This window comes from Moschus berezovskii, chromosome 1 (assembly GCF_049115385.1).
Source record: "Moschus berezovskii isolate FMDL1 chromosome 1, NW_MosBer_1.0, whole genome shotgun sequence".
In the NCBI taxonomy this organism is placed as follows: Eukaryota; Metazoa; Chordata; class Mammalia; order Artiodactyla; family Moschidae; genus Moschus; species Moschus berezovskii.
In genome coordinates, this window is record NC_142460.1 from 45,346,890 (window position 1) to 45,359,933 (window position 13,044).

Genomic DNA, 13,044 nt, shown 5'->3' on the forward strand with positions numbered 1-13,044 from the left:
TTCAAAGCACTGCAAATTCTGTTTTGATCTACAGAATGCAAGCAGCATAAACCAGAATTTGTTATTCATTCAAGAATATTGAGGGGAGATCTTCTGGGGCAAATAATATACTCAGCTTCAAATGATATTAGGGATACAGAAAATAATATATAATGTGTCAAGGACAATAAAATACTACAAACAAAATCATCAACAATGAGATAAGTGCTGACATGATGCAGTAATAGCTTTTATGTGGTAGAAAAGACAAGTGAAGGATTTGTGCCTAACAAACGTGCTGGTTGGCAATGCTGAATATGTAGGTTAAAAAGTCTAAGACACACACAAAGCTGATTTTTGATCATGATCAAGAAAGGTAAAGAGGCTGACCTTTTCAAAAGAACAAAAGAAGAGTCTGCCAGGAGGAAGATACTGGGTACCATTTGTAACACAGAGGAGGATGGTGAGGAAACAGGTAATTTGAAAAGTAATTTGAAACATACTATTAGAATCTTAGACAAAAGGACTGTAAGCTAACATCTCAACCAAAGTGAAGATACCTGAAGTCAACACAAAATGAGTATACCAAATTCATCCTGTAACATTACAGCATTTAAAGAACAAATCACTCTGCAGTCTTAATTTGAAAAGACAAGAGGAAAATCTCTCCTTCACAGACTAAAGACATGGCATGGCCACGCATAAAGAAAACTAAAATACAAAACCACCCATCTTCAATAAGATGCTCTAAGATTAGCAACCTATGTATTTACTACATGGTCTCCATGTGTTTATGAATGCAATTATCCTAAGTGGGTGAGAATTAAGGCACATTATTTTATGGCTGCAAGTTCACTGGGATCAATTAATCTAATGATCTGATCAACAGTATTACTTGATATGCTAATTACCAGGGAGGGCTTCCTCTGTGATGATACTGGAAAAAAAGCCCCACGTGACCTGAAAAGCACTGCGGGTAAGAGCATTCTGTAAATGCCACTTAGGAGTGGAAATGAGCCAATTTGTTAGTGAAGAAGCCGAATGACCCCCATACCTCCTGTCAGGCTGGTGCTGCCCATGGCCCACCTCCTCGGGACAATCCTGTAACATGGGCTGGAGTTCTTCCTGTGGAGAGGGCGTGAGAGTGGCGGTGGACTGGTGGCTGTAAGACACGGCAGCCGGAGAAGAGGCGGCTCCCCGCACAGGGGGAGTGGGCCCTCGTTCATCTTCCTCCTCTTCTAGTTCACCTTGTTGCAGATACATCCGTGCTGGGGGCACAGGGCATGGCATTTCTTGGTCATAGCTAGAACAAATCATAAGGACACTTAGACTCACTTCAGGTTACTCCAATGAACTATCTGTAGAGTTAGCGAAATATTAGTGTTGAAATGCTTTTGAAATCTGAATGTTCAGGCCACCTTCAGAAGGTACTGTTGGGACTCCCCTGGTGGTCCAGTGGTTAAGAACTCACCTGCCAATGGAGGGGACACGGGTTCAATCCCTGGTCTGGGAATAACCCACATGCTACTGGGCAATTGAGCTCGTGTGCTGGAGCTACTGAGCCTGTGTGCTGGAGCTACTGAAGCCCCTGCACCTAGAGTCTATGCTCTTCAACAAGAGCAGTCACCACAATGAGAAGCCCACGTACCACAACTAGATGGTGGGCCCTGCTCCCCACAACCAGAGAAAGCCCACACACAGCACCAGAGACCCAGCGCAGCCATGAATAAATAAATAAATAAGAATTTCCAAAAAAGAGGAGGTATTGTTTAAAAAAAAAATAGCTCACTGTCATAAAGATGTGTGCATTGCTATAGATAACAAAGTTTTCTCCATGGGATTACAATTCAGTTGGCTCATTATAGGCTCTGAGGAGTCATGCAATAAAGAACTCTAACAAAGTTTAATTTAGTAAACCCCTCATTTGTTTGATCTCTTCAATCTCTCCAACTCAACATGATCTCTAAAGGACTATTCAGGATGGTCTTGAAAATAATCCAAAGATAATATGCTAAACTCTGAGAAAAATTACTCTTGAAAAATCCTTCTGGAGGGAGATACATTGGAGATCAACTTATTAGCCCAGTACAATCCACTTTTCCTCTAAACTCATAATAGATCACTATTTCTTCAGTTGAGCACAAAATATAGTATAGTTGGCTTGCATTTAGGATGATGAATGAAAAACACAATAAATAAAATAATCAACAAACTATAAAACGTCCCCTCTCCTCCAAAGCTAGAGCTATGTGGAAGCTCTGAATCTGGTGAACATTTGTTCCTTTCTCTTTTATCTCAGGGTATACAATTACTGATTAGAATGGCAGTAACTTGATGCATTATATAAATTGTGTTCATGTTACCCTTCTTCTTATTTATTCTCTACCACCTACCTTCTTTACCAGAACTCAGAAAAGTTGATGCTCATATAACTTGATTTCTTTGTATCTTTATATCGTCTTTTAATGAACAAATCCCACTATCTGTGACACTTCCTCCCGTGTTTCCTATGTCTCTTGTACTCATTTTGACATTCCTCTCTTCTACCTTAAACTGTTCCCCAGCTCATTTCTATTCTACTTCTAAAAATCTCTAGAATCTATTCCTTTTTCTCCATCCTCACATTGCTTTTTATGATGATGAGCACCACTCTCCGGTTAATTCACCTGTCTTAGGGTAATAAGCGGCTCTTTAGTTGCCTACAGAATAAAATATGAGGACCCAAACAACACAGTCAAGTATCTGTATAATCTGGCCAAGAATACTGGAATTGGTTGCCATTTTCTGCTCCTGGGGATTGTCCTGACCCAGGGATAAATCCAGGTCTCCTGCACTAGTAGGCAGATTGTTTACTGACTGAGCCACCAGAGAAGCCCTTATGATGCTGAGTTCCCTGGTAAAAATGACCCCCAGGTGTATTCTTTAGGGCTGTCTGGGGTTCCCAAGGGCAAGAAGGCTATAATGTGCCTCAGTGGAGAAAATATGTGTAATTAGATAAGCTTTGCTCAGGAATGACTTACAGTGCTGTTGGTTGTGAATTCAATGTTAATGAATCAACAATATATATTAAATAAGGTGTCTTTAAACAAAAACATATATAAAAGAAGGTTATATATGGATCTCCATTTCCATCTCCAGGGATCTTTCTTACCCAGGGATTGAACCCAGGTCTCCTGCACTGCAGGCAGATTCTTTACCATCTGAGCCACCAGGGAAGCTCTATGTATGGATAGACTGACAAAAATGTAACCAGAACTTACAGGAACCTAACCTTGCATTTTTCTGAGGATCAATGGTTCTGCTGCTGCTGCTGCTGCTAAGTCACTTCAGTTGTGTCCGACTCTGTGCGACCCCACAGACGGCAGCCCACCAGGCTCCCCCGTCCCTGGGATTCTCCAGGCAAGAACACTGGAGTGGGTTGCCATCTCCTCTCCAATGCGTGAAAGTGAAAAGTGAAAGTGAAGTCGCTCAGTCGTGTCCGACTAGTAGCGACCCCATGGACTGTAGCCCACCAGGCTCCTCTGTCCATGGGATTTTCTAGGCAAGAGTATTGGAGTGGCTTGCCATTGCCTTCTCTGATCAATGGTTCAGTATTTGCTAATTCAGTGATTAGAAAATAAAAGTAAAGAAACTTTGTTTCCTGTCATACTTGGAACTCTAAAACTGTTTTTTCTTTTGTTTTTGTGGAGAATGAAAGAACAATGTCTTCATTTCAATAGCAGTCTTTAGAAAGACTATTTTCGGGCCGATTTTGCACATTCTGTGTTAATTCTCTATATCAAAGGAGTTCTCTTCCACTGATCACCCGAATGAAGCTGCTGGTTTTGTTTTGTTGGGTGGTACCACATCTAGTTCTCCAGACCCTGGAGTGAAGAAGAAGCATGCTAACTCTCTGATTGCTGTCATGTGGGTTCCTTATACCCGTTAAATCCATGAGAAACAATTCAGCAAAGTTTAAACTTCTACAGTTTTTAGCAGAATGTGATAATATCTGAGAGCAAACAGTTTTCAGGATGCTGAAGCTGTGGTATAAATCCATACACTTAATTTATGAAAATTTAGAGATGTATAACAGAAGTTTTGATATTTGAAAAATACAAAATCAAATACAGTGATATATAAGTGATCTCATATATATTCATGATCCTGTATGTTAATTATATGTACATAAAGTAAAATACTTATAAATATGTAAAGTGTGTGTGTGTTTGTGTATGTGCATGTGTTCATGACTCATGATTGTGAGTTCCAAAAGAAGCTTCCAAGATATGAATTCCTTTTGTTGTTGCAAAACTGAGGAGGGTATCTAAGTTGTGCTGACCCATCAATATTGTTTTATTCAGAGACAAATGTTCATGGACCTTAAGAGTCAGTCTCCCTGGATGATTTAGTTTCGTAATTACTTAATATTGGTTTAGGGAATCCTATTGCTCCACTTACATCTGTCCTAAAATCCCTCTTACCTTTCATCTACAGAGATGCTGTACTCTTCACTGTTGCTATGAGGAGGAGGATGTGCTGGGGGAGGGGGCAGTAGGTCTGCCCAGTTCATGCCACCTTGCTTTGGTACTTTGGGTGTCCGTGCCCCTTTCTTGTGCCCTTGACTCCCTTGAAAAGAAATAAAAGGCAACATTTATTTCTGAGTTTTGAACCTTTTCTATTATCCAGATTAATAATCCTCACATTATTGATAATCCACAGATTATGTTCTGTAAATATGATCTTATAATTCATATACAGAGGTAAACACACTTTTCTTCTTAAATTTTAAACAGAACTTTGTACAAAAGAAAATTCAGAATACTGACAGATTTAATTGTAAAATAAATAGTGAAAGAGCAATCAAACCATAAATGAATTTTTATAAGTCATATCATTAATAGTGATCTTCTTACAGCAATTAATTGCATTATGGATTATCATCTAAAACAAATGAGCTGTAGACATACTTTCTGAAGTGCCTTTCTATTATTTAATTGCTGGAACCTAAAATACAATATGATACAGATACGATCTATTACATTTCCACTGTTGCATTAAATTACCGAGTATATATAATTTGTACTTGTCCACTGAAACGTTTTAGCACAATGAAATTACTAGTTTTTGTCAGAAAGACAGGTGCAGATGAAAATAATTGCTGGAAGAACTAATATATCTAACAACAAAAGAAGCAGAAAAAATGATTTTTAAAAAGGAGCAGAAGTGTTTTCAGCCACTGTTTCTATAAAATTATGGCTTAGAGTGAAATAATGTTGCTTGAACATTCTTATGAGTTTAAAATAGCTCAATTATTCAAGCTGCCCAACATTCTGGTATTAGATTTGGTATATTCTTTAAACATAGGTAGCTGCACATTTTGGTATATTCATTTAAAATAATGTTAGGTCAAAAGATATTTGGAGATAAAATGGTCGTTCTCCTCCTCCTCCAATAGGATATATTCTACATTCTTATGTACATTACAGACAATGAGTCTATAATTATTTTTCTCATATGATCCCTTAAATTCAGTGAATTGCCTTTTTTTTTTTAAAAAAACCTTTCTGAAACAGCTCCAACTCACATGGTACATGAAACAGGTATGAATATATTCAATGAAACTTATTTTTTAAGTCACTTGGGAATTTTCAAATGACAGTGTTTGTGAAGCCAGATGTTCTTGCACTGGTCTGTTACTGCACCAAGTGTGGGCTGAGGGACAGGCTGTTATTTATAAATTATGATGGTCAGGCTTCTGCCTATTTGTCTGTTCTCTCTTCCTCCACTCACTTGTCTTGTCTTGGAATGGCTGTGCATGTACTGAGGAGCTGACTGGACCCACAGCCTTTGTCTTGATTTCCTGGCATTCATCGACTGTAACAACTCTACTTGTCCTGAAAGGCCTTACATCACAAATCTCTCCTGTACTTCATTTAATTGCCTCATTCTCTCCCCTAATTACCACCAGATTTCACATCATGGTACCTTTTTACTGCATATTCACAGAACACTAAATACCAAATAGCAGCAGAACATCAGGATCTATGTATCTAAACTGAGCGATGGAGAAAGGCAATTGAATAACAACCCAGAATCTTTTTCTTTTTTTTCATTAAGACGTTTTTCTCTTTAAGTGGCTAAGAATTCAAAGAAGAAATGGCATGGGATATCAAATATAAAAACATTTTATACAGTTGTCCCAAGAGTACATCTTTGAAAATTTTCTCTTAATTTAGAAATGTTTAATGCTTCTGCCTACTTAGGCAGAGATGAGAATCCAAATAGCAAACTCACCACTGGAATGTATTGAGTAGTAATCTGTCAGTCTAGCTCTTTTCCAGTGTCTTTTTTATAGTTTAGAGTTTACTTGCTTTAAAAAATATAAAAAGTCATTTGATAAGATTTGTTAAAAACAATCAAACAATACACAGTAAAACAAGAGTAGATCTAAAAAGGTATAGAGTTATTCCTAACCTCCTTGATTCAACTAGGAACAATTTCAATCAGTGACAAAACACAGGCTGCTGCTGCTAAGTCACTTCAGTTGTGTCCGACTCTGTGTGACCCCATAGACGGAAGCCCACCAGGCTCACCCGTCCCTGGGATTCTCCAGGCAAGAACACTGGAGTGGGCTGCCATTTCCTTCTCCAATGTGTGAAAGTGAAAAGTGAAAGTGAAGTCTCTCAGTCGTGTCCAACCCCTAGCGACCCCATGGACTGCAGTCCACCAGGCTCCTCCATCCATGGGATTTTCCAGGCAAGAGTACTGGAGTGGCTTGCCATTGAAAACACAGGCTAGAAAATGCCAAATCATCAGCATGCCTTCATCAAGGCAAGATGGTAAAACGCAAATACCATATTCATTACAGAAGAGGGGTAGAGACATTTCGCTAAAAGCACCTACTGGCAACTTTAATCCAGTTGCTAGGAAGTAATATATCTACCCTCTCCTGGAGAAACAAACTGGAGTCAAGATCAATTGGTTTTGTCCTCATTGTGGTGTGACTTGCCACATGTTCGTTCTAATAATGAACCGCCTTTAATTAGAAAAACAGGGCTTAAGTACCAGCAAGCTCCCATCTGCAGCCGCTATCAGGAAAACAGCTGGCAAACAGCTGCAACAGCATGAAAACCACAGGGAAGAGGCCTCCGTGGGGCTTCTGAGGCTCGTACACACTGACGTTGGGAGGTTGCTTTACGAGATTTTAGAGCAAGAACTAAGTAAGGGATAGAGAGATTATTAACTGAGGCAGGTTCCAATTGTACCTAAATCTCATGATACTATCTCTTGGGCTTTTGAGTCTCCTCAAGTGTACTGAAGTTTCATATGCTTTAACAGACTACCTTCATATGGTAACATAGTTAGCAGATTAACTGTATGTGTAATATTTTTAGTTATATTTTTGCTGGGATGGAAAAAGTGTTTCAACTGCCTTTAAAGATTCAGTCATGCTTCTGGCTTTAATAGAGTTCCTTAAAAAGGAAGAAAATAGGAGCCTCAATCTTCATTACCAAATGGAACATAAAATGGTTCAATGAGTGGACAGTAGTTCACATTCCAGAGACAAGAACTATGCCTGGAAGATTCAAATCATATAAAGCGATTAGACATGTCATACTTCAGATCATTAGCATTCAAGCTATAGAAATGTACCATCTCTTTAAAGGAGAGATTGGCTTTCTCCTCGGTTTCCCTTACTTACCTGATGTACTACTTCCCCGGTCTGAACTGTTGTAGGATCCTCCAGTATTCTGGTCATATGACTGGTTGTATGGGATAGTTGGAGCAATTGTGTCATTTGTGCGATAATCTGGACATTTCAGATGGAAAAAAAAAAGTTATACATTTATTTTGGTGCCTCAATCATTTACCAAGGATTAAGCTTTTAAATTATCATATTGGTCACTTGCTAAGTTGGACATGTATCTAGGATGAAAGGTCAAGCAAAAATAAAGGTCTTTAAACATGTCTACTTTAAGATATGTAAAATACAAACTTTGTGTCTTCTTTACATGAATCAGACTAAACATAAGTGTGAATGATTCCTACCAGGGACTATTTTTTCTCTTTAAAACACTTATAAATCAGCTAAGGCATAAGTCAGCTTTGCTTGACTTCTTATCTTTAAAAATATGGTAAAAAAAATAATTTTAATAGTAAGAAACTGGGAAAATGTCATGTCTGTGAATCATTAAAAAATAATAAAACATAAAACTGAAACTTGCCAGGAAGATTATGTCTAATTAAAAATACAGATAAGAAGACGAAGTTTCTCAGTCTTCCACAAATACTTCTGCTTGCTTAGGGAAAGGTGAAAATCCGAGTGAAAAACTCACCCCTGGAGTGTACTGAGTAATAATCTATCAATCTAGCTGCATTCCAGTATCTTTATTATAGTTTGACATACCAAGTCTGTTTATAAGCAATATAAACAATATATCACAGCTCTGAAATATTTGTACAGAGGACTGTCAGACCTTTCCAAAGTCCACAATAAAGCTGTATACTCTGCAGGAATAATATGACAATAGTTTGAATCCCCACTGTAAACTCTATGATTACAGAAACTCTCCTATTCATCTTTGCCATGAACTCATGTATTATGCTAAGTGAAAAAAGTCACACGGAGAAAGACAAATATTGCATGATATCACTTTTAGTTGGAATCTAAAAAATTCAACAAGCTAGTGAATATTACATGAAGAAGCAGAGTCACAGACACAGAGAAGAAACTAGTGGTTATCAGCGGGGAGAGGAAAGTGGGAGGGGCATACAGGGAAGGGACTAATAGCTATATCATATATAAAATAAGCTACAAGGATATACTGTTCAACACAAGGAATGTAGCCAGTATTTTATAACTATAAATGGAGTGTAACCTTTAAAAATTGTGAATGACTACACTGTACACCTGTAACTGTTGCAAGAGTGTACATCAACTATACTTCAAGAAAAAAATGGTTAGAAAATATCTATTGAATTGGGTTATTATACCAATCAAATGTTTCCTTAAACTGGGAATAAAGCAAAATGACTGACTTATTAAAGTAAAACATATAACACTATCTCTTGGTAATTTCTAACTGTAATACATTTAGCTTTGAAAAAAAAAAATTCCAACTCAAGCCTATAAAAAGGAAATCCGTGTTTCTAATTATCTGCAATTAAATGTTTCCTTTACCTGGACACTCATACAAAACTGTCCTGACTTATTCAAATTAGAGCATTCCCTTTATGTCTAGGGGTATAATTTTGTAAATCATGTTATTAAAGCAGTAACCTAAAGGAACTACAAAGAAATCAAATACCTACCCCTTCCAACTCACCCATTTTACAATAGAGAAACATTCCCCTCAGGCCATAAAATACCATTCTGCAGTTATAAGTTAACACTGAACTCAATTTAGGTTCTATCCTGACAGACTTCAATCAGGTCAAAGAAATTTAGGGTCTAAAATCATACATTGCAGCAGTCTTAGTAACCACAAGAGGTAGGAGAAATATAAAAAATTGAACCACTTCTCCAGTTCAGGCTTAATTATTTTTTTTCAGTTTGATATAAAAATGCCATTCATTTATATGACCATGTAGAAGCAATTATCTTCCATTCTTGAGTGGAAAGAATGGGAGAGTCTATTTATTTAAAAGGTGAGGTATTGTGACGGCTGTACATCTGCCTTATGAATAAAAGATTCTGTCCGGAGCAATCCCTCACCTACGATTAAATTTAAATTAATCTCAAAACCATTTGGAAATACTTATATATTATTATAAAATCAATTTTCCAAGGTTATTGTTGTGCTAATTAACTTTTCGACACTGGAAATTTTGAAACCAAAGAAATCAGAAAACCTCAGTGACAAAAGACAGATTTCACTCGCGAGTTCCAGACAAGCTTTGGCATGTAGTGCTGAAGGGCTAAGGAAGCCAGTACAGAAAATGGTGGGAATGAAGGCAAGTCTGTTCACCTTTGTTCAGTTTGTTTTGCTCCATGATGCTATACTGCATTGGTGCCACTTCCTGTTTCTGCTGTCCAGGTGGCTTCCAGTGCTTCTCGCCGGAGTCTCCACTGCCATTGTTCATATTGTTGCTGAGGTTTGACTGGATGAGCTGCGTGGTGGCATAAGGGGTGGGCTGCCCTGATGGATTGACAAAACGCCCATCCTTCAGATTTGGGCTATTGAAGGTTTTCATCTCATTGATTTTGTTACTAAGGTCCACATCACCATAAACAGTTGACTCAGGGAGCATCAGATTTGTTTGTTTGTTATCCAGTTGGTTGTTATAATTTGCTATACAATCAGCTATGTGCAATGGAGAGGAAAAGGAAAAAGTCATTCTGCATGGTTATTCGTTTTAAATTTCCTTGTAAGAAGCTTTGTGAGTCACAGTAAAATTGTTATATAAAGTATAAATGGGCTTAAGTACGATGAATAAAAAGGACCAAGTATTCTTATGTCCTTTCTAAAGGATAGAAACAAATGTTCTTTCAAAAAAAAAAATTGAGGGAGTAAAAGAGGACATATAATTTATATGGAGACTAAATAATTCCGAACTTCAGTTAGTGTTATGTATTTTATAAATAATGAACTCAATTTAAGTAGTTTTCCTTTAACAATCACATTAATGGGAAATGCACTAAGAGAATACATATACACAAATATCTTTATGTGCCAACTTTAAATTTTCTAATCTGGAGTTACTGAACTATTTGAAATTACTAGCTAGCTGTTGAAGCAATGGAACAAGGCTAATATGTTAAGAGTCCAGACCTTCTCCTGCCCTCAAAAAAACCTCTGCCCTCAGATCAAATAACTTGAGATTTCAATATTATACAAAATACCTCTATTCAAAAAAGTGAGGAACAGAGGCAAAGTGATTGTAAACAATACTCAGGATAATTTTATTAGTTTTTTCCTTGGTCATGTAAGATAATCATTATCAAGAAAAGCTATTATATAGTCATTTTGCATGGTTTCATAATGATATCTCAAGATATATAAAATGACAATACTGATGGCCAAATGAATCATAGTAGCCAGGGCAATTTAATCAAAAAACACCTTTAATAATCTACTATTTCAATTTCACTCTAATTTTTCCTTCATTTAAATATTTAAGAGTGAAATAAGTAATATATATATAGAAATACCTAAGGTCTCATTTGAAAACATTAAAATAGCAGAAAGAACTAAAATCATCATTTAAAGCTAAAATATTATTTAAATAAAAATTTACTTAAGTTATAATAGTAAAAATACCACTATTTTATTCATAGTGGCTGCAACATTAACAAGCTCACCATGAGGATGATTTTTCAACTAAATATCGTAAGAATTGATGAATTAACATGGTTACTACTCAAGATGTAAAAATGAATATAGTTTTAAGAAAAATTTGAAACTTCTCTACCCTACTGAATTCAATTACCTTGTTAACAACAAAGGATCAGGGATCAGAGGTATTTAATTAATCTGGCTTTTAGTAATTTTATTTCTAATTTTTAGGTATTAAGCTTTATGTAAGAGTTGTTAAAATATTTTAATGGCAATATAGTTTTGGCAATCTCATTTTTCTTTGCCATATTTCCATATGAGTGCTATCCAACAGAACTGAGAGGAACATGTTCTATTTTGCACTGTCTAATACAATAGCCACATGTGGCTACTGAGCACTCAAAATGTGGCTAGTGAATATGAGGAACTGTATTTTAAATGGTATTTTATTTAATTTAAATAGCCACCTGAAGCCAGAGGCTACCATGCTGGATAACTCAGCTCTTCATATTTATTTACAGAAATGTCACTTTCTTCTCTTATTGTCCTCAGCATAATCTTTCTTTTACTTATAATTATGTGAGCACTTCTCTGCCTAGATAACTAGAACACCGACCTCTGAAGAATAGGGACTTGGTCACATGGTTGCATCATTTTCATATCCAAATTCAATGGAGACTATGATTTGTTCTTTACGGTACATCATAACTTTTACTTAAATGCCATATTTTATTTTCCTTTTCTTAATTCCATGGGTTATTTCTACAGTCATATATTTTGATTCTTCATGACTTTTCCAATATTTCCTATATTGTGAATGCATGCTGAAAGGCTTTAAGAATTATTTATAATTTTGTTTATTCTTTTGAATATTGCATACTGTACATTCAAAGTTTACTGTTATGTTTTAGCATGAGATTTTAGCAAGTAATTCACCACACATATTTCTGAACCCCAAAAACACAAGTAGTATTAGCATCAGTTCAGTTCAGTTCAGTCGCTCAGTCGTGTCTGACTCTTTGCGACCCCATGAATCACAGCACTCAGCTGCAAAAGATATATATTTCTTGTATCCTACAAAAATTGACTATTATACTATAATGTTTTTGAATTTCAGTTAGCTTTCATTTCAAATTATTTTTTTGCCATCAGATAATTATTCTTATTGTTGTTGTTACTGCCATTAAAAATTTGGATCCCTCAGACTATATTGGTTGGTCTTTTGATTTGCTTTGCACTCAAAATCTTTAAAATAAATACTCTAAATAACTACAATCTACTAAAATTACAATTACACACATTTTAATGAGGATAACTACTTCTACATAATTTCATTGCTCCGTATTTGCTATTCATTCTAAAATTTATATCCTCCATTCTCCCTTCTCATACAGGGAAACATTTTTCGGTGCAGGGTGAGATGTGGAGATATAAGGATGGAGAACATAACTTGAATCAGGCTAATTTGCAAACAGTGGTTAATACTTCATGAACATATTGATTAAATTTCTGTTCCAATTTAGGGAGAAGAAAAGGGAAGTTATCTCCTCATGGCCTGTTCCTAACAATGCCAAGCTTGTGTATCAAGCTATCTCTGTGCCTCTAACCTGGGCGACTGTACGTGGTCAAGTTGCTGTCACTGTTCCCATTGCCTGCCGTGCAGCAATTGATGGAGCAGTCATTGTGATTGTTCCCAGTGTTAGGCCACGTGTCTGCCAGCCATGGCTGTGTGGCAGGTTCACTGATGTTGAGAAGTCCTGGCCTAAAGAAAAAAATACATGTATAAAAGCAAGTGTTATATAAGTAG

The 13,044-nt window shown here is 36.6% G+C and overlaps 1 protein-coding gene across 1 annotated transcript in view; it reads right to left on the minus strand.

The window, feature by feature from the left end:
• The window catches only part of ROBO1 (roundabout guidance receptor 1), a 478,536-nt gene that overhangs the window by 34,830 nt on the left and 430,662 nt on the right, over positions 1-13,044 (minus strand). The window contains exons 20-24 of the mRNA XM_055410221.2: positions 12,845-12,999; positions 9,930-10,265; positions 7,664-7,771; positions 4,443-4,587; positions 1,034-1,282 (exon numbers count right to left, since the gene is read on the minus strand). Coding sequence (XP_055266196.2) covers positions 1,034-1,282; positions 4,443-4,587; positions 7,664-7,771; positions 9,930-10,265; positions 12,845-12,999 — 993 coding nt within the window. The remainder of the gene's footprint in view (positions 1-1,033; positions 1,283-4,442; positions 4,588-7,663; positions 7,772-9,929; positions 10,266-12,844; positions 13,000-13,044) is intronic.